Source organism: Parasteatoda tepidariorum, chromosome 3 (genome assembly GCF_043381705.1).
Source record: "Parasteatoda tepidariorum isolate YZ-2023 chromosome 3, CAS_Ptep_4.0, whole genome shotgun sequence".
Lineage (NCBI taxonomy): Eukaryota > Metazoa > Arthropoda > Arachnida > Araneae > Theridiidae > Parasteatoda > Parasteatoda tepidariorum.
Window position 1 is genome coordinate 102,362,732 of NC_092206.1, and position 19,976 is coordinate 102,382,707.

At 30.7% G+C, this 19,976-nt stretch overlaps 1 protein-coding gene and 1 long non-coding RNA gene across 3 annotated transcripts in view; one reads left to right on the forward strand and one right to left on the reverse strand.

Annotated features, from left to right (window-relative positions):
- LOC107440321 (long-chain-fatty-acid--CoA ligase 5) overlaps positions 1–19,976 on the reverse strand; it is a 96,103-nt gene that overhangs the window by 50,692 nt on the left and 25,435 nt on the right. The window contains exons 3-4 of the mRNA XM_071179299.1: positions 10,751–10,918; positions 1,642–1,756 (exon numbers count right to left, since the gene is read on the reverse strand). Coding sequence (XP_071035400.1) covers positions 1,642–1,756; positions 10,751–10,918 — 283 coding nt within the window. The remainder of the gene's footprint in view (positions 1–1,641; positions 1,757–10,750; positions 10,919–19,976) is intronic.
- Positions 17,221–19,474, forward strand: LOC107446397 (uncharacterized). 2 transcript variants are annotated; one of them, XR_006226662.2, is made up of 3 exons: positions 17,221–17,355; positions 17,939–18,072; positions 19,366–19,474. It is a non-coding gene; the product is annotated as an uncharacterized lncRNA (long non-coding RNA). The 2 variants fall into 2 exon arrangements; XR_011636484.1 differs by having other exon boundaries at positions 17,221–17,252.

The following is a 19,976-nucleotide window of genomic DNA, read 5'->3' on the forward strand; positions in this document are numbered from 1 at the left end:
AAAAAAAACGGGATATTTATAAATAAATAAAAAAAAAAAACGAAACTTTTAGAGAATCTGAGTTTTTGATAAAAAGGCTGAAATTCGAGAGAAAAAAGCGAAAAAAATCTCATCCCTGTATAAAGGTCAACCAGTTTTATCCCAAGGAAATGATTTTTAGAGAAACTTCAGAGGGAGGAATGAGGACTTCAATAATTTCGCTCCACGGAAAATTAAATTCCTCATAAAATATTTTAACTTGTGCAAAAAAAAATTTCGGCGGAAATTAGCGGGGAAAATGGAAAAATCTGAGAAAAAGCGGAAATCCGCAAATCTGTGGAAGAATCTCATCCCTGAATTTGACATAATTTTGCCATTGATTTTCAGATGTTTACACCTTTAATTTAAACTGCGAGAATAAATCTGTATTTTTTCTTCGCATTGAATTTTTTTTTTGTTACTTTCTTCTTGCTTCTTCGCAACTCTTTTCAGGTGAGGTTTCTTCTCTCACGGCTCTGTTTGGTCCTTCACTCCTTTCCCTCTAATTAGCAGGCTAATTTCTGTCAGTCTAACGCCAGATCCCTGGTCATTTAGTATTACTTTGAGCCACCATGTCGACATCTTTGGTTATTCTTCATATCTACTAAATTTGAACTCCTGCTTGCATTATGTAAGCAATTTAGATTAAGATAGCATATCCTTAATGATAATTGTGTAAAGATGTTCTCGCCAGTTTCATTTTAGCCCTGCATTCAAGGCAAAACCCCTTTCAGGTGTTATACTTTAACTTTAATGTAACTATCATTTTTATAATGAAAAAATACCTCAATAAAATGTTTTGATTAATATTGTGCTCACTTACTGGATAAATCAATAAGCGTTCTTTTCAGCTCTTCAGAAAAGAGTCTCTACAAGGAGTGAGTAACCTGTTTAACCATGTTTTTTGTTTGTTCTTTGTTCCAGATCATGTAAGACTTAGTCCTTTATTTTGTTAATATATATATATTCCTTACTTACATTATAAATGAGCAGTGAGGTGTTTACTGGTGTAATATGCTTTTTATCTTTCATTTACTAATTTTTTTCTGACTTACAAGAACCATTGCTGATTATTGTTTCTCTTTGTACTAACCACTTATTCTTTTGATTAACGATCACATCTCAGTCTTCTTTCTTCTTTTTTTAATTCAAAATTTAATCTTTAACCTTTCCACTTTCAAATTTAAACTATTAATATTACTTTAACCTAAATTTTACTTTCACTCCCTTTAAATTAACTTACATTAAAAACACAGAAAGTTAGGTTTGAATCAAAACCACTCCAACAGAAATCTTAAATCAATATTTAATAAATAAAAGAAATAAGTCAATAAAAAAAAATGTTTTTTTAACATTTTTATTTTATATTTATTTTTATTACTCTTTTATTTTGAATTAAAATAATATAGATTAATTAATGGACAATTTCTGAAAAAAAAATTGAAATTTGATTTTAAAAAATATACATATTTTTGCAGACAAACATATATATACTTTTAAATTTATCTCGACAACTACCGTGGTTAATTAAAAAAGAGAGAGATTAGTAGAATAGTTGAAAACAAATAATATATAAAAGTTTATCAAAGTAAATACAATGTATCATTAAAAGAAAATAATTACCTGACACTCTGCAACCTCTTATCATGCACTCGTACAGTGTTTGAGCATCCTCATAAATATACGATACATGAGGAGCTTTGGGAGTCAAATGTGAAATTCTCACATGCTCACCGCCCTAAAAAAGGAAGAAGTATCGAATAATTTTTCAAAGACCAATTTATTTTATAATTTTAAGAACAAATGCAGATCTACAAATGTTAGCACTCCTTATTCAGAAGTGTATACAGATAAGTTATTTTAGAATTCAGGTTCATATGGCATGTAATAAAATAATATAAATAAATACACCACAATGATTAACAATCATATATATTTCAAAAATTTTTGAAAAACGGATGTAAGAAAGTAGATAAGAGTCACAAAGCAGTACTTAGGGGAAGGGGATAAGTTATCAAACTTTGCCTTATTGGGTCAAAGAATATATTAGGTTAAGTAAGGATTAAAATAAGCAAAAATCTGGTCTGGTAGGACTGAAATGTGTTGTCCTTCGCATAGGTTATGCCTCAAATGAAATTTGTTTTTGACAAATTTTAATCACTCTTCAACAGATCTTAATAAAATTGTTTTCATCAAATACAGAGTCTTCGCCCAATTGTTTTTCCTTTATACTGTGCATACTTTTGAGACTTCACTTTAAAAAAGATTCTAAAAAAATACAGTGGAGTGCGGTTTTCATGCTGGCCATTTCATATGTTATCCTGCTTCCTACGTCATTTTCTGTTGGGCTGTAAAAATAGCATATTCCAATAACGTAACATTTTCCCAGATTTTATGTAACCCTTTTAGAGAAAATCCTGCTTTACAAGTTTTTCTTAACAGATCAAAATCATTTTTCTCTACTGATCTTTTTTTTTCCTTTAAAAAAGGGAGAAGTTTGAAGCTGTTTAGACATTCTTTCGATGCTACCTTATTGCCTTTTTGTCTGTGAGATGGAATTTAGAGTTAAAATCAGGAGGGAGGTCGGACAGCAATGCACAAGAAGAGTTCTTTGTAAAATTTTGTGAATTTAATCTTTTTCAGCAAACTTAAACTTTTGAATCTTGGAATAACTCACTCGTTTAAAAACTTTACGCTGGTTAGATATTCATTTCTCTTTCTTCATTCAGGTAACCTGCATGATTCTTCTAAATAAAAATGTTCTAGAAGCTTAGAATTTTATTTCTGCAGCATTGAACAGTGACAATTAAAATATGTTACAAACGTGTTTTAATAAAGTAGACTTCTCAGGATCCAACAGAAACTTTGGCTCTTCAAAATAAAATTATGTGGCTAAAGAAGTCAATGACATGTATATTGACTGCAACACACTTCCATTACTTTTCAATTCCTTCAATATCTAATTTAATGCTTGCTCTTGATGATAGAGATGAAAAAAAAATATCAGAGAAAATACCCACAACTATTCAAAACAGTTTGAAAGCATAAAAACTAGGAAATAATATTTATTTATGAATGAAAACCAAAAGACAAATTTGCAAACAATAGTAAGTACTGAATTATATTAAACTAGGAGGCTTCGCCCCCTGCTTGCTGGTGCTCGCCAACCCCCGGAACTGCTTTCGCAGTTCATTTCGGATGGCTTCGCAATCCGATGCTCGCTTTACTCGCTCATTGGATATGTTCTTAACGTCTAGCTTTTGTATACTTTTTTGAACACTTAAGTTCCGAAAACTTTTCACTGTAGAAAATTCTAAACCTGTACATTTCAATATTAATTTGAAATTGCAAACAGTTCACATATTTTTCTTAATCACACTATTCTAAATTTCAGTTGTTGAGAAAAGTAACTGTTGTAAGTTTTGTTTTAAAGTCTTTCCCACCAGAGGGCTAAAACCATGTGTTGTAAAACAATATGAAATAGTACTGAACGCCGGATGTAAAGCATCGGCTTCGATGAAGATAATTTTGTGAGAATTTTTTTGATAATTCGGTGAGAATTCACCCGATTAGACATATGATGCTCACTACGTGCTCTTGCGCGCCGAAGCCTATCAATTAAAACGTATTAGCGTTTTATATAACATGGATTAGCCATATGATGCTCACTACGTGCTCTTGCGCGCCGAATCCAATCAATTAAAAATTAAAACTGTTGTGACATTCATTCCTCACCATGTGACATTCTTAGCCACAATGATTGGTCGATTTTCTAGCGTTGCCATTCGGGGAGTTGTAATGAGGCTTTTTTTTATCGCCGTGTAAGAGAAATATATATATAGATTGTTGAAATTGTACTGAATTTAATTGTTGAAAATATTAAATTGTTAAATGTTGAAAATATTGAATTGTTATAAATATTAAATTGTTGAAAAGTACTAAATTAGATTGATTACACTCTACAAATATATATATAATTATTCACTTGTACATACATATATTACTAAGAGAGAAAGAATGGAATTTGTTTATAATAAAGACATGACTCATTAAATCAGGATGTAAAAGTGCATATACTCAAAAGTGTATAACTCAGAAACAAAGAAATTACAGAAAAAAAGTTACCTGGAAATAAAAAAAATAATTGAAAAATAATTCAAAGCTATTTAATTTTTATTACTAAATATTTGAATACTAAAGAAAAACACATTTAGGTTTTTTATAATTAAACTTAATGTCTATCTTTAGGAATTACTATAAGGAACCAATGCAATGCTCCTTTTGGGAAATACATTATCACTAACATCTCTTAATGGCAGAAAATTATACAATTTCTTTGCAAATTTCATGTCTTAGGTTGCAAAGAGAAATAGTATAGCTGTTTCTCCCACATCTGTCACAAAATCTTTATTTACAAATATTTGGTCAAGAACAGAAATCATTCTCTGAACTGAAATAGAATCCTCTTCTGCAATGACCAGTCACAATATCTTATCAAACTTTAGCATCCTATTGTCCAGAGGCTTCAACTAGAATTTAATGGTAAGACAGATGGGGTCCTCCCTGTCACTTATTTGACTGCAAGTATTGAGTAAATGGTTCTAAAGAGATACTTATAAACATACAAGGTCAACTAATGTAAATGATCTTGATTTAAATTGTAATTAAACCAATTGATTTTAAAACAATCATTGATTTAAAATCAAATTATTTATTTTAATCATCAATTATTCAATTGGAATTCACAAAGTATTTTAATATAAGAGTGCTTAAATTTTTTGTTAATGAAGATCAAATAGAAAGATTATATGAATACTTGCATGGTGTGTAATAAATTAAGGCACTTTTGAAAAAATATTTTAAAAATCTTTTTTTCAAATTTAAAAAAAAAATAATGCATTTTTTTGTATACATCTGTAAGAGTTGGTTATTGAATAAATTGTTTTGCAGGCAAACGTGGTGACAATGAAAATCTTACAGATTCCTAGTTTTTTCTGATCTTAATCTAGAGGATTTTAGTATCTTACCGTCTTGTCCGCCAAAACCTCCTTGGAAATTGACCCAGGTTCAAACCTTAAACGTTTTTAACAATTTGACAAAAGGACAAACAACAGATGTTATTTATCAACAGACTTTTAAATCTCATAGAGAAGAATATTCTGACAATAAATCTATTTATATCGATGGGTCTAAAAGTGAAGGTCACACGGCAAGCGAAGTTAAACTTCCTGATTGTACCATTTCAGAAAAACTTCATCCAAACTTCTCAGTATTTACTGCTGAATCTCATGCCATACTCTTAGCACTTCAGTACATATTAACCCAGAAACGCACAAAATGGTTTATATACAGTGGGTGATCGGTTAACGAACAAATCGGTTAACGAACACTTTCACGAAAGATTTTTGTGTTCGGTTAGCGAACACATATTCGAATAACGAACACTTTCAAGAAAGTTTTTTTGTGTTCGGACAACGAACACATATTCGGATAATGAACAAAACGAATTCTAACGAACACTTCTCAGCCTGAAAAAAAAGTACTATTAAACGTTTGTTATCATTTTGCATACAAAATAAGATCACCAGGGATGAGAGTAGTCAGAAAGTAAAAAAGAGGAAATCCAAAAAACAAAAAAAAAGAAAAAAAAAAGAAGAAAAAATATATATACAATTTGACAAAAAAGTGCGATTTTTAAACTTGTAAACCATGTGAATATAAATCCCGATATGAGACTTTTAAATCACGTAAATATGAAACTCTACATCGAATTTAAAAAATGCGAAAATATAAATCACGATTTTTTAATTTTTTGATCACGATGCATAATTTTTAAATCGCGCGATATTACAACCACAAAAACGAATCATGATATTGGATTTTAAGCTCACGTGAATACGAATTGCTACATATGCTAAAAGCTCGTAAATACAAATCGCGATATTGATTTTTTAAATCTCGTAGGTAAGAATCGCACTGTACAATATTTAAATCGCCTGAATAAGAATCGCAACGTTCAACTTTTAAATCTGGTAAATACGAAAATCGAGATTTGATAATAAAATCGAGATTTTAAAAATGCATAAATACAAAACACGATATTGGATTTTTAAATGTCGAAAATAAGAATCATAATATACGATATTTAAATAGCGTAAATAAGAATCGCAATGTGCAACTTTTAAATCAGNGGGATCGAATCAGAGGGCATGGGTCACACAGTATCTTTTCAAGGAATGGCTAGTTTGTGCCCCTAGCATCAGGGACTACCTTGATACCAATGACTTGCCGTTGAAAGCACTGCTGCTATTGGACAATGCACCAGGACATCCAAAGGATCTTGAAGATAATTTGTTGACAGACTTTCCCTGGCTGACAGTTCAGTTTTTACCTCCGAATACGACTTCGCTGATTCAGCCGATGGATCAGGAGGTTATTGCGGCTTTCAAGAAATTGTACACTCGCGCGCTGTTTCGTCGGTGTTTTAAAGAAAGCCAATGCTCCTCAACAATGACTTCAAAAAAGTTTAGGAAAGAAAAATTTGACATTCTTGAAGCTATTCGAATCATTCAAAAGGCGTAGTCAGAAGTCACACAGCGGCAGTTGATTTCTGCTTGGCGGAAGCTTTGTCCATCCTTCATTCAAGGTGACGGAGGTGATCAGGGAGACACCCCTGAAATTAAGGATGAAATTTTGACAACTGCTAGAGATCTGGAATTGGAGGTGAACGAGGATGACATAGAAGAGCTCATAATGGGACATATAGATTAACTGACGACAGAAGAACTCCAAGAAATTTTGAATGAAGAACACCAAGAAACACAGCGAAATGTGCCTTCTGAACAAAAGGAAGACGAAAGAGGATACCAATGCCGACATCAGCCGTTAAAGATCTTTTGAAAAAGTGGGAGGATGTCAGAGAAATGGTCTTAGAATGGCACCCAAACTAAGCTGATGTCAGTAGGGTTGGGGATTTTTACAACGACAATGCTATTAATTACTTCCGGAAAATCCTGAAAGAGAGAGAAAAGCAATCGACATTGGACATGTTCTTCAACGCCCCATAAGCAAAAAATGAAAAGGACTGATTAATATGCAAGACTATATGTATGTATTATTTTTTAAAAAACTTAATAAGAAATTATACATTCTTTTAAATTGAATTTTTAGGGTCTCCAGAACGAATTAATCGATTTCACATAGAAGTCTATGGTGAATCGATGATTGGTTAACGAACAAATCGGATAGCGAACATAGTCATGGAACGGATTATGTTCGTTAACCGATCACCCCCTGTATTCCGATTCAAAAAGTTGCATTGAAGCGCTGCATAACCGATCTCCTACACCTCACTCCATCTTCAATAAAATTTTAGACACTTACGACAATTTGTTACAGGATGGACATAAAGTAGCTTTTTGTTGGATCCCTGGTCAAGCAAAAATAACAGGAAACGAAGTTACTGACTCAATAGCAAAATTAACAAACAGTCTATGGAACAAATCATTGACTTATTCTGATGTAAAAAAATCAATTCAAAATATGCTCGATTCACAACGGCAAAACTGTTGGAAGAATGAAACAAATAACAAACTACACGCCATTAAATCTTACATACAGCCTCATAAACAGTTAAACATCAGTCGAAAACTTGAAGTGCTCTTAAACCGCCTGCGTATTGGTCACACACAAATAACTCATAAACACCTTTTTCTAAATGAACCAGAATGCACAAATTGTAAAGAACTTTTAACTGTTATACATATTTTGATTGAGTGTAGTAAATTTAAAAACTAGAGACTACGTCATTTTAGCACCTTCCATCTGACATTGTTTTCACTAATTGGAGATGATCCTCAGTCTAACATTTTCTCATACCTTAAGGACATTGGCATTTATACATCCATCTAGTTTTTAAACCAGACGCCCGGTGGCTGAGCGGTAGCGCTTCGCGCTGTTGTGCCACAGGTCCCTGGTCCAATCCTCGGGCCGGGCAAGGTTGACTCAGCCTTTCATCCCTTCAGTGGGTCGATAAATGAGTACCAAGCATGCTTGGGAACTAAACACTGGTGGTTCCGCGTTCAGCTGACCACCTGACCGGAACATCTGCTCCTGCACCCCAGAGCCCAAGGTCAAGAAAACTGAGATGGACACAGTAGACCTTGGCCCTCAAGGACTGCTGCGCCGCTGAGTTTAGTTTAGTTTAGTTTTTAAACCAAAACAGAATTGTGAACCTAGTTGTAAAATATCTACCTAGTTGGAGGCGAGATATAGCCAAGACTGGCTCTTGTACCAAAAACCCTAACAAACCTAGTTTTTTCATAGTAGCAATCATAAGCTTCTCCGTTCGAAACACTTTCCTGCTTTTTTGTGTTTGTTATAAATGCTAGATCCAATGGCAAGTGCAAGTATAGGAATGCGAATATGGGATTTACAGACTAACGAAAAAGATGCAGCGGCCTTTCTACAAAAATACAACATTTTTCCAGACAGTCGGGAATGTATAAATTGTCACCCAATGAAGCATTATTTTGAAAAACTGATTTTTTGGAAATGCACTGTTGCAATCAACATGTCGACATAAGAACTGGAAATTGGTTGGAATAGTTATACATTTAAGTTCTACCAGTATACTTAATTAAGCAAAGCCCTAAAAGAAAAGACAGTTATTTTGATTTCTTAAGAAAGTCATTGAATTTTTTTTTCTTTCTAATATTTGCTTTTCATTTTGGCTAAAAAAGATGTAATAAATGGATAGGAAATGAACATTATAATTTAAAACTAGCAATTATTCAATATTTAAAATCTTTATTTAATATTTCTTTTTTAAAAAGATATTTCTTTTTCTTTTACATTTCTTCCACTAAAGTTGCAAAAATGTATTTCTTCCTGGGCAGTTTTTTCTACTCTGGAAGAAATTTGCCATTCCCGATTTCTATAGCATTTTCAATAAATTTGTATCATGCATTTACGTGCATTACATATTACTCTAAAAAAATTTCATGTACTATTATAGATTTAAATAAATTGTAAGGATTTATTTTTCATAATATTTCACTTATATACAAATTATAGACGAAAATTCCTTAAATATCTTAAAAAAAGTTTACAAAATTTTATTAAAAGTAAAAAAATCTGAAAAAAATCAAATTAATTAAATTTATAATTAAGTTTTAAAAAAATTAAATTTGCATGAACAATCAAGAAACTTTTTCTTTCTGGCATTTTTAATAAAATATTATTAGTTAACAATAAAAATTTATTGTTTAAACCAAGTTATGCTCCTTACTACAGAGGCTCCATTTTGATGGTGGATTTCACAGTTACCAGGCACAAGTAAATGAAACTAGTTTTTTTATTTTATTTTTCAAGTAACAGTTACTTTTAAAATAAAAATAAATAAAATAGTTGAGTTGTACTTGTGCTGGTAAAATGGAAGAGTCTCCAACAAATTTATTCTTTAACACTTCGCAACAATTAGACAAAAATTTTCTCTTTGTGATACTTCTTATAAATTAAACTTACTTTATTTAGAATAATGTAAATAGATATACACAATATTAAATAAGTGTTAATAACTTAATAGCCAACAGGTTGAAACAACAGCTAAAGTTATTTTATAAGGTCTCAATTTTAAAAAGGTTCAAAAATATATATTAAAGGCAGTCACTTCATAATAGAAATGTAATAAGAACCAAGTGAGGACTATAATTTTAACCAAATATACAGCTGATTGCCCAAAAAAGAAATTCTCAGGATGGAGTTTAGAGTAGATGGCAAGGAACTGTTTCCTAAGGCATTAATCTCAACTCATACATTGAAAAATAGCCTGTGGCAGAATCATGGCAACATTGTCGCAGAACTTTACAGAGTTCTTGCAGACAGATTTTTTCTTTTTGGAAGTAGAAAATGCTAGTTTGCTTTTCTGCATAAATTTAAACATAAAATTTCAATTGAGCATTTAAATAATCCCTCTTTGAAGAACTCAATTTATGCAGACATTGTAAATCCATTTTGATTGTATTTTCGGTAGTTATTGACATTGATTTTCACATTACTCTTAGATATCCTGATATATTTCAGGCGATATGCGAAATTTGAATCGTGCACTTGATCATACACTTTTCAAGGCAATGATTTCAAATTTTTTTTTTAGCAGTTATTGTTTTTGAATTCCATATATTTTTTAAAACCCAAAATTTTTTATACGATAATATTTATTACAACAATCAAATCTAGAAACGAAACATGCACTTGAGTAACTCCTTTCAGAAGTCTGATTCGCGTGATTTCGTCGCCGATCTGTTTTTCGGCAATTACTGCTACAGATTTCATGATATTTAAATTTTTTTTAGTGGGGTGATGATTTACAAAATGCGCTGAAGGAAATAATTAGTGCGCCCTTTGCCCAACAAAATGAGAGAATTTTGCCCATAAGATTAGATTCAAAAAAATTTTACACATTCAATTAACATAATAAAAAAATTACATTGGTTTTTGTTTTTACATGCAGTGTTTTGGTTACCATAAATTAGTAACATACATTTTTGTTATAATGAAAGTGTCTTGTAGAAAGATATTAGTGCTAGAGAATTTTGTCGCAAGAAGCCCGAAAAAATTCTGCCACAGGGAAATATAGATAGTGTAAACAATAATTTATCAAAGCTTTCAAAAACATAGAGTCTAATAATTTATACATATGCATGCATAATTTAGTTTTGGGCAAACTTACAGGTAACTCTTCTGATTGAGAATTGAGGTCAAAGTTTCTTTTTAATTTAGGAGGAGGCCTAGTAGCAATATACACAGCTGCTGTAGCAACAGCACCTGTAATGGCAGCAGCTACAGAGCCACAGATATACTGAAGAGAACTTTCCATTTTAGTCTTTGTTATCTCAATCTAAAAAGAAGAATAAAATAATTAGCATTTTTATAAATTCTATAAACTAGGGATGTACCTTAGCATAAGTAAATTCTTCTTAAAAATTCCATCATCAAGGGTCTATCTAGGTTTTTTTAAGTGGTACCTATTTTGGGGAAATTTATACATAACTTGTGAAAATTAAAAATTATATTAAAAATTCAACACAAAAGTAAGGTAAAATAAGAAAATATTTTCAAAAATTGCTACTACGAATAAAAAGCATTTATGACCGGTAAATTTCTATATATATGTATATATATTTCCCACATGTTCAAAAACAATTTTGGTATAATCTAGGGGTGATTATACCATATATTGCGCCGGCGGGCGCAATCTGAACAAAATGGGAAAAAAAATTCTATTTTCTTTTTGAAAAATGAAAAAAAGTCAAACATTTTAAATTTCGGCATTTAAGTTTTTGACGCATCCAATTTCAATCAATGTAGTTTTTCGATGCTTAACGCCACAGATTTAAGCATAATTTTGAAAATCCCAATATTTTCAATACATCATTATTACAATATGCGAATTTCGAATTTCAGTTATCTCACTTTAGACGCTCTTCGTGTGCGCCGATTTCATCGTAAATCCAATGACTTTTCGGTAGTTATTGCTACCAATTTTTACGTAGTTTCTGAAATCGCAATTTTTGAAACTTATGAAAAGGTGTTTTTGTGCAAACTTCACTCAAAATCTAAATGACTTTTGCTCTTTTTTTCGGCTATTATAGCTACGTATTTCCACATAGTTTTACAATTTTCAATATTATTGCACAATATTATTACAAATCGCAAGTAAAGAATCGCTCATTTAGATAAACATTTTTTGAGGTGGTTTATTTGTACCGATTTTATCCAAAACAAATTATTTTTTCAATTATTGCTACACATTTCTAAAAGGTTTTGAAAGTCCCGATATTTTATATACGCTATTGCGATACTTTTAATGTGCTTCATTTACACGAATTTTATTGTAAATATAAAGGTATTTTGATAATTCTTTTGGTACTTCTTACGACTTTCTCCCCGTGATTTAAAAAAATTCAGATATTTTTAATACTATAATTTGACCACACGTAAGTTTTAAATCACGCACTAAAATAATTACTTTTTACTTGCTCTATTTGTGGCAATTTTATCATAGCTAAATATAAGAGTTTTTTCGAATGTGTTTTTTTCCCCGTTATTGCTCTATTTTTACTTGTGATTTAGAATATCCTGATATTTTAACACACTATTACAACTAATGAAATTCGATTCTGTTTTAAAAAAAATTTCGAAACTAAAAAACTAATTACTTATGTTAGCTAAATCGACACCTTCCTTAAGAGAATGATATATATGTCACGGCGAAAGACCGAAATCGGTGGTTGTTGACTTCACCGGTGAATGTCGACAAACACCAAATACATCGGTGAAAGATCGAATATTTCATTACATTCTTGTACATTCGAACCCTCACCGGTGTATGTCGACAATCACAGATATGCTTTGGTGAATGTCCGAAATATTTATTACATTCGATTTGATATGAATTTATTCGTGGATATAATTACATTTATTCGATATTTTAACCCTACACTGATGTTTTTTTAAGGTTAAGTGCCACTGCCCGGTATACATTTGCCCGGTATACCCTACACTGATGTTTTTTTAAGGTCAAGTGCCATTGCCCGGTATATATTTGCCCGATACTCCAAACACTGATGTTTCTTCTAATCTATCGTCAGTAAGTATTAAAATATAGAATAAATATAAATATATCAAATAAATATAATAATATTAACGAATAAATTAATATAAAATTGGATATAACAAATATTTCGGACATTCACCAAAGCGACTATGTGATTGTTGACATTAACCGGTGAGAGCCAGAAATAAGAGTATTTAGCAAATATTTCGGACATACACCAAGTGACTATGTGAATGTCGACATTCTCCAGATTTCGATGTTCCACCGTAACATATATATACCTATAAATAAACGAGATGTGAATATCTATATTAAACGCATCCCCTAATATAGATAAAATAATTCAAAACACGTGCATATTTCTTTAGTCCCATGAACACATGCAAGTTTTAGAACACACACCCAACTTATTCTTCTTGTTGTCACATGATTTAAAAAATCACATTTCTCACAACTCATATTCACACATTTTAAAAACCCAGCGTTGTGAGTACTCTTTTCGCAATTTAAAAACCACACATCTTGATTTGTATTCACGTTATTTGAAAACCAAGCATTGCGTTTTTTATGTACGCAATTTAAAAATCACACAAAGCAATTTGTATTCACGAAATTAAAAAATAACACATCGCTATTTGCATTCAAGCAATTTAAAAATCCGGAAAGGAAGAACACCATCTAGGACAAATTCCAAAACTGATTAAGTTATTTGCCCTAAGTTTAATACTACCCATAACACCAGCTTCTGTAAAAAGACTGTTTTCCAGAATGAGTTTGGCCGGTTCAAAATTACAGATCAGTATTTAAACAAAATCTTTCAATTTTAATTTAATGGCACGAAAAAGCTATCACATGATCAAGTGAATGAAACTATCACAATATTTAGAAATTTTGCAAATTACAGGATAGCCATTAAGACATTTTTTAAACCATTTTCTACTTACTTGGACCATTTTATATCATTTATGATTATATGCTGGGAAATGATTTGTATATCATTAAATTTTTAATGTAAAAAAAAGTAATCAAAATAAATTTCGTTACGTAAATTTTATTAATTGTTAATATATGTGTGTATTAATTGTAAACAACAAGTGTCATGTTAAAAAAATATTAGTCATAAATATTGTAAACAAGTATCTTAATAGTTTGTTAAGGAAAATAGTTCCTTCAAAATTAATGCTTTCTTTCTTTTTCTTCCCTCTATCAGCCCCTGCCTCTTATAATTAATTTAAAATAAATGTTATAAAGTTAAAGACTATTCCCTACTAAATGCTAAATATTATTTTCTGCTGAAGGGGTTTTGTTTTAATTTTAATCATTTTTAACCCTATAAACTTTCGTTAAATCAAGGTATTAAACTTGCATTTATTTTCATAACTAGAAATTTTTATTTATCTTTAAATTTAATTCTATGAACCAATTTTTTATGTTACAATTTATGTTTAAATGGACTTTTGTATTATGTAATCTGATTAAAAAAAACATGAATTTTCCCATAGTTTTTTAAATAATTTAAGTTATCTAAAAAAAATTTGGATAAATTTATTCTGATTTTCAAATTCCGTTTTTTTTTAGTAATGAGTTTTGAAGTTTCCAATTTTAAACATTTCATTTAAAAGTAAAATTTTAAACATTTCATGCAAAGATATTACAAGGTTAACTGACAAAAATAATTTAGTGCCTACAACAATGATGTTTATATAACAATTACTACCAACAATTGCCGTCTAAATACTTTGGCATGCAGCCCTTCACTGGTCAATCTCCTGCGCATGTGGCCCTTCACTCAAAAAGGTTGTGCACCCCTAGTATAATCCATAAAATTTTTTGCGTATAGCTAAATTTCAACTTTAATAAAAACATACATTTAACAGTACCAGCACTAAAAGTTATCTTCATTATTAGAACATTTTCGACTGGGTCAAACATGAAAAAAGTATCTCAGAGAAAAAAATGTTTCATAAATAAAATAAAGGTCTATAAGAATACATTTAAAATGATGTTTAAAATAATAGTTCGAATTTTGCCTTCCTGCAAACTTTACTGAAGGATAGCCTTGTCATTTCATTTTTAAAAAAAAACCTTGCTTTAATATGGCGTAATCAATGGATACGATTACACACCGCACTAACTGACCAAACACATACTACTTATTCATAGAAGAGCTCATTTTATTCAAAAAAGCTCCTTTTTCCCATAGATTACAATAAGAGCGGCGTTTGCATGGTCCTAGCATTTTTTCTTCCACTTTAATTAAGGAACGGAGTTGTTGATACTCCTTTTCTCCCATTGCGTTTTGGGATCCCGGCATGCTTTCAGCCATGAATGGGGAGGAAAAGTGCTTTTCTTACAAACCTGTGGAAAGCAAATTTTTCTACTATGTAATAATAGCAATATACGGGAAAAGTTCCATTGGAAATCAAAATGCATAATTAACCCAGGGTTTATCATTTTTACAACAACAAAATTTTAAGAAGCGGGAGAGAATCTTAGAACTTGCTTTTTTAAAAAAAAGTATTTTGTGAAACCACCATTTTTCCTTAAGTTGAATTTGTGAAGGTACCGCTAAACGGTAGTGAATTTGCCCTGGACAGACCCTGATCATAAATCCTGTGTTGTTTTTAAATCTCTTTTACAGCAGTTAATGCTATAGATTTAAAAATCATAGTTTTAAAAATCCTAATATTTTCATTGTGATATTATTCTGATACAAAAATTTAGAAATAGTGAAAATTCGAAAGTTATGTGTTTCAGAAAAGCGAAATGTAGAGAAATTTCCATAATGCCTGACCTTTAATGCACTTTTTAAAACTCAGTTGTATAGGTTCTTCTGAGAGGTACCTATTTTGTGAAAATTTTGACATTTGTGAAAATTAAAAATTATATTAATAAATCAACACAAAAATATGGTAAAAATAAGGATTTATAGTTTCTTACGAGATACAAAAATAAAATTTTAAGAAAAAGTATTTTGTGAAACTACAGTTTTTTCGAAAATTGAATTTGTGAAGGTACCGCTAAACTGTAGTACATTTGGCCTGGACAGACCCCTGAAGCTGCACAAATTACCATAATATCAATTACCAAAATCAATTAAAAACTATTGACGTGAATTGAAAAATGTCTAACACTTAATTCAATTTTGTGGTAATCCTAAAAATAAAAGCTACTGAGGTAGATAAGGATTAAATATTCATTTAAGGAAAACAAATTGGAGTAAAATAACCTTCAAACAAACTTTTTAATGTTTAAAATCATACCATATCTTTGAAAAATTATTTTTTGTTAAACCTAAGACAAATACAAGCTTTGTAAGAATGTACATTTATAATATATTAATCGCATCATAATTACGGTTAAAATTAAAAAACTTTGAACACATTACATTTGTTATGACTACTTTGATTATTCTGTACAATCAATATTGCTCAATTTCTTGGACCTTTATAAATTTCAGGAAAAAATGTTTATTTCCTGTTTGTTGCAATTCCAGGAAATATCCTACTAATCAGTCATATGTAAATATAATCATGATAAATATGATATTCATATATCAGGTGGCAAGCAATAAAATACAAACAAATAACGATTTAATCCAAGAAATAATTTAATAAGCACACTTCAAACGGTCTATCAACAATAAAAACAATGAAAAAGAATTAAAACACCCATATCCTTGCATATTTTTAAATAATTTCGCATAACAGTAAAAAAGATTAAATAAAAATTATTTATATAGCTATTTTCGGCAAGACAACTTCGAATATATACTTAAATTAAATTGATTTATTCAAGCAAGAAAAACTTCAAAAGGATTTCCATCCATTTACAATAAAGCTAATATCTAAACTTTTGCAAAGTAAAACTTTAAGAGACAGAAAGGACACAGAATATTGATTCTTAAGTATACAGAAAAACAAACCACACTTAGATAAAACCTTAAAACCAATAAAGACAGCTACATTAATAACGAGAGCATATTTAGCCGGTTACTTGACACAAAGGCTAAACTTGACAGGAGAGCAGAAAGCGTTGCGGTGAATTTTGTTTTGATATTACAATTCATTTTCGATTACGATTAATAGTTGCTTTGGTAATTTAGATACAGCCGAAAAGGTGCCGAGCGGTATAGCCCACCCAACGCTGTTGTTGTTAATTTACGTCGTCACTAGAGCTGCACAATGGGCTATTGGCGACGGTCTGGGAAACATCCCGGAGGATGATCCAAAAACATGCCATCACAATTTTGATCCTCTGCGGAGGGGATGGCACCCCCGCTTCGGTAGCCCGACGACCTGCGCGCGAACTCGAGCACTTTACGGTAGCACAGTTTAACGAGGACCAATACCGCACACCCTCGGTCTCTACGCAGACTGATCCAAGTGGTCACCCACCCGCACACTGACCGCAGCCAGTGATGCTTGACTTCGGTGATCTGCTGGGAACCACGTCTTAACGATCAGTCTGCTGCGGGACTGCCCACCCAACGCAGTGTAAAGCGAGGAGGTAGCGTGTTTGAATCCTGACTGTCACCCTGGATTTAAATTATACGACCTGGCGACCGGATTCTCATTTCTCTGAGGGATACTCTCAGAGAAATGAGAAACACGTGGTAGATTTTATTCATCTCGTTATTTTTAAATCTCTTTAACAGCAGTTTATGCTATAGACTTCTAGATAAACATCTCGAAGTGCATCCCTTACGAAAATTTAAGGTATATTTAAGGTTGATTTGAGGTATTTTTGAGGTATTAAGGTTGATTTGAGGTATATTTAAGGTTACACAGAAAACAGCAATAAAAATTATACCTCGTAAAGGTTGTAATTGGGTATACTATAGCCAGTGGCGTATCTAGGGTATGGCAAGTATGGCGAATGCCATGGGCGCATTATTTCAAAAAGGCGCAAAATCAATCAACATCAACGATTATTTTTTTAATTAAAAATTTTACTAATTTTTTTTTCAAGTTATGGCAGAATTAAAAAAAGCATCCAACATTTAACCTTTCCTCGAGGGCTCGAAAAGAAGACATCGAGGTCTTTCGAGGAACTCTTTTTATAACTGGGGGAGTGAAATATGAAAGGGAACCGCTAATAATAAAAACAAAGTAGGTGACGAGCGTTAAACAATTTTAACCTCCCACTGTTTTTCATTTTTTTAATAACTTCGTTTGAAAACTCATAGACCACCTTAGTTAGGGATAATAGGAGGGCCAAGGTTTCCAGCTCTTTTGCATAACTCGAAAAGCGCGAGAAATCTCCTTCGGTTGTTATATTATATTCAACANATATTTATAGAGCTTATCCACTGTTCCCTGATATTGCTGAGATGACCTAGGCTGTAAATAGCACATGTGCAGCAGCGATGAAGAGCAAGTTACTGCTCAGCCTTCCCCTAGGAAATAGTTCTGAATTCATACCATAAAGAAAAAGTAATCTCTCCTAATAAACTACAGCATTTATTCAATTGTTGATAACAATAGTTTGTTAGATATTTGATAACTGAAAACTAGTAACTGTACTAGCTCACTTTTTTATGTTTGATCACACTGCTATTTTCACTACGCGTTATTTTTTCTCAATTTACCCTCGTTAATTATTTACAAAGCAGATTGTTATTACTTATTAAAATATTGAATAGAATTAAATTTAACCCGATTTCAAGTTTATATGACAATTTGTTTCAAGGTTATGAGCATTTTTATCCAGCTGTTTATAGTTCACTACTTCAAAAATTAGCGACTTTCGGAAATCTTAAATGTTTTAGAAATAAGCCAGTGTAGTTTCTTATGCAATTTTAATAATGCTGAATTGAATAAAATCAATTGCAAATAAAGACATTTATTGTTAAAAGTAATATGCAATTTTTTGAATTTCATCCTAAGGGATGTGTTTTTATATTTAAACAAATGTTTGTAACAACTAGCTATTAGTTTTATTCTGCTTGGTATTATAAACTATATAGGAGATATTGTACTCAACTTATTTTAAAAGTATTATTTCAAGTCATTCTCTCTTAGACATTTTCCTCACATAAAATTACTCACAACTTTAAAATGAATGCTCCTTATCAACTTGTAATTTGTTCTATTCGATTGAGTGTAAAAAAAGAATAAAAATTGGTACATAACTTTAAAATTTAATTTATTAGACGATTGTTGATTCTTGATTACATTTATTAAAAAATATTAAAATAACTATTTTTTAAGAAACTCTTATATGTGATTGACAATAACGGAAGTACTTTTCAGAATCATCGTCTAAAATTTATAAAAAAGCTATTAGTTTCATAAAGTCTGACAAAAAGTTTTAAAATATATATAGACTAGGTTTATTGAGTTTAAAGATTTGTAAGAAAAGAAAGAAAGAAAATATAATTATCACACTTACAAGTACCATAATGATACCAAATGTATAGAAAAATACAAAGTGTTAAAATTGCATATTAAGATTGGAATTATATCTTTGAATTTCTGTAAATGTTGTTAATGGTAGTACTGACTTCAGTGTACTTTATTTTGTGGCTGTGGTATCTGTCATGCTTTTTAGCTATGAGGATTGAATAGAAATGGCAGAAGAGTACTACTATTTATCTAAAAAAGAAAATTAACTTCATCCAGTTAATTTAAATCATAAAAAAAAAAAATTTCTAATATTTTAATAGTTTAAAACCTGCCACTATTAAAAATATGACTTACTTACTAATTCATTTTTTTTTCTTTTAGGTTCCAATAATTACAAGTTTCAACTGGTAGACGGAAACAGTATTAAAATAATTTTGTTGATTTGCAAAAAAATTACATTTTAGTTTTAAATAAAAGTATTTGAATATCAGCTGACTAATTATTTAAATTTGTAGTTTTATAGCATAAGAAATTCAAGCACATTAGACAACTATTTTCTAAAAATATGAGTTCCCATAAATAGTTTTTACTAATTGTAGAATTTGGATAAGTGTTATTTTAAGATGATTTAATTCAATCTATTAAAATTACAGAAGAATTATGCATTTAAAACCTTCTTTTATAACTTAACAAAAGAAGCAATTACTGTCGAAGGTTTAATATTAAAAGCTTCAGATTGATAAATGAAGATCTCTACTAGTGAAAAAATGTAATGACATACATTATTCTTCATATAATATAGATAATATCTTTATATATATATTATATTTTTTATATAGTGAGGTTAAAAATTAATCAACTAGGTGAACACCTCACATTCGTAAGTACTGAAAAAACAGCTTTAGGTTGAGCTACATAAGCCTGAAGTGTAAAATGTCGCATCTTTGGTTGATAAATTAATACTTCTAAAAATACAAAAATATATACTTCAG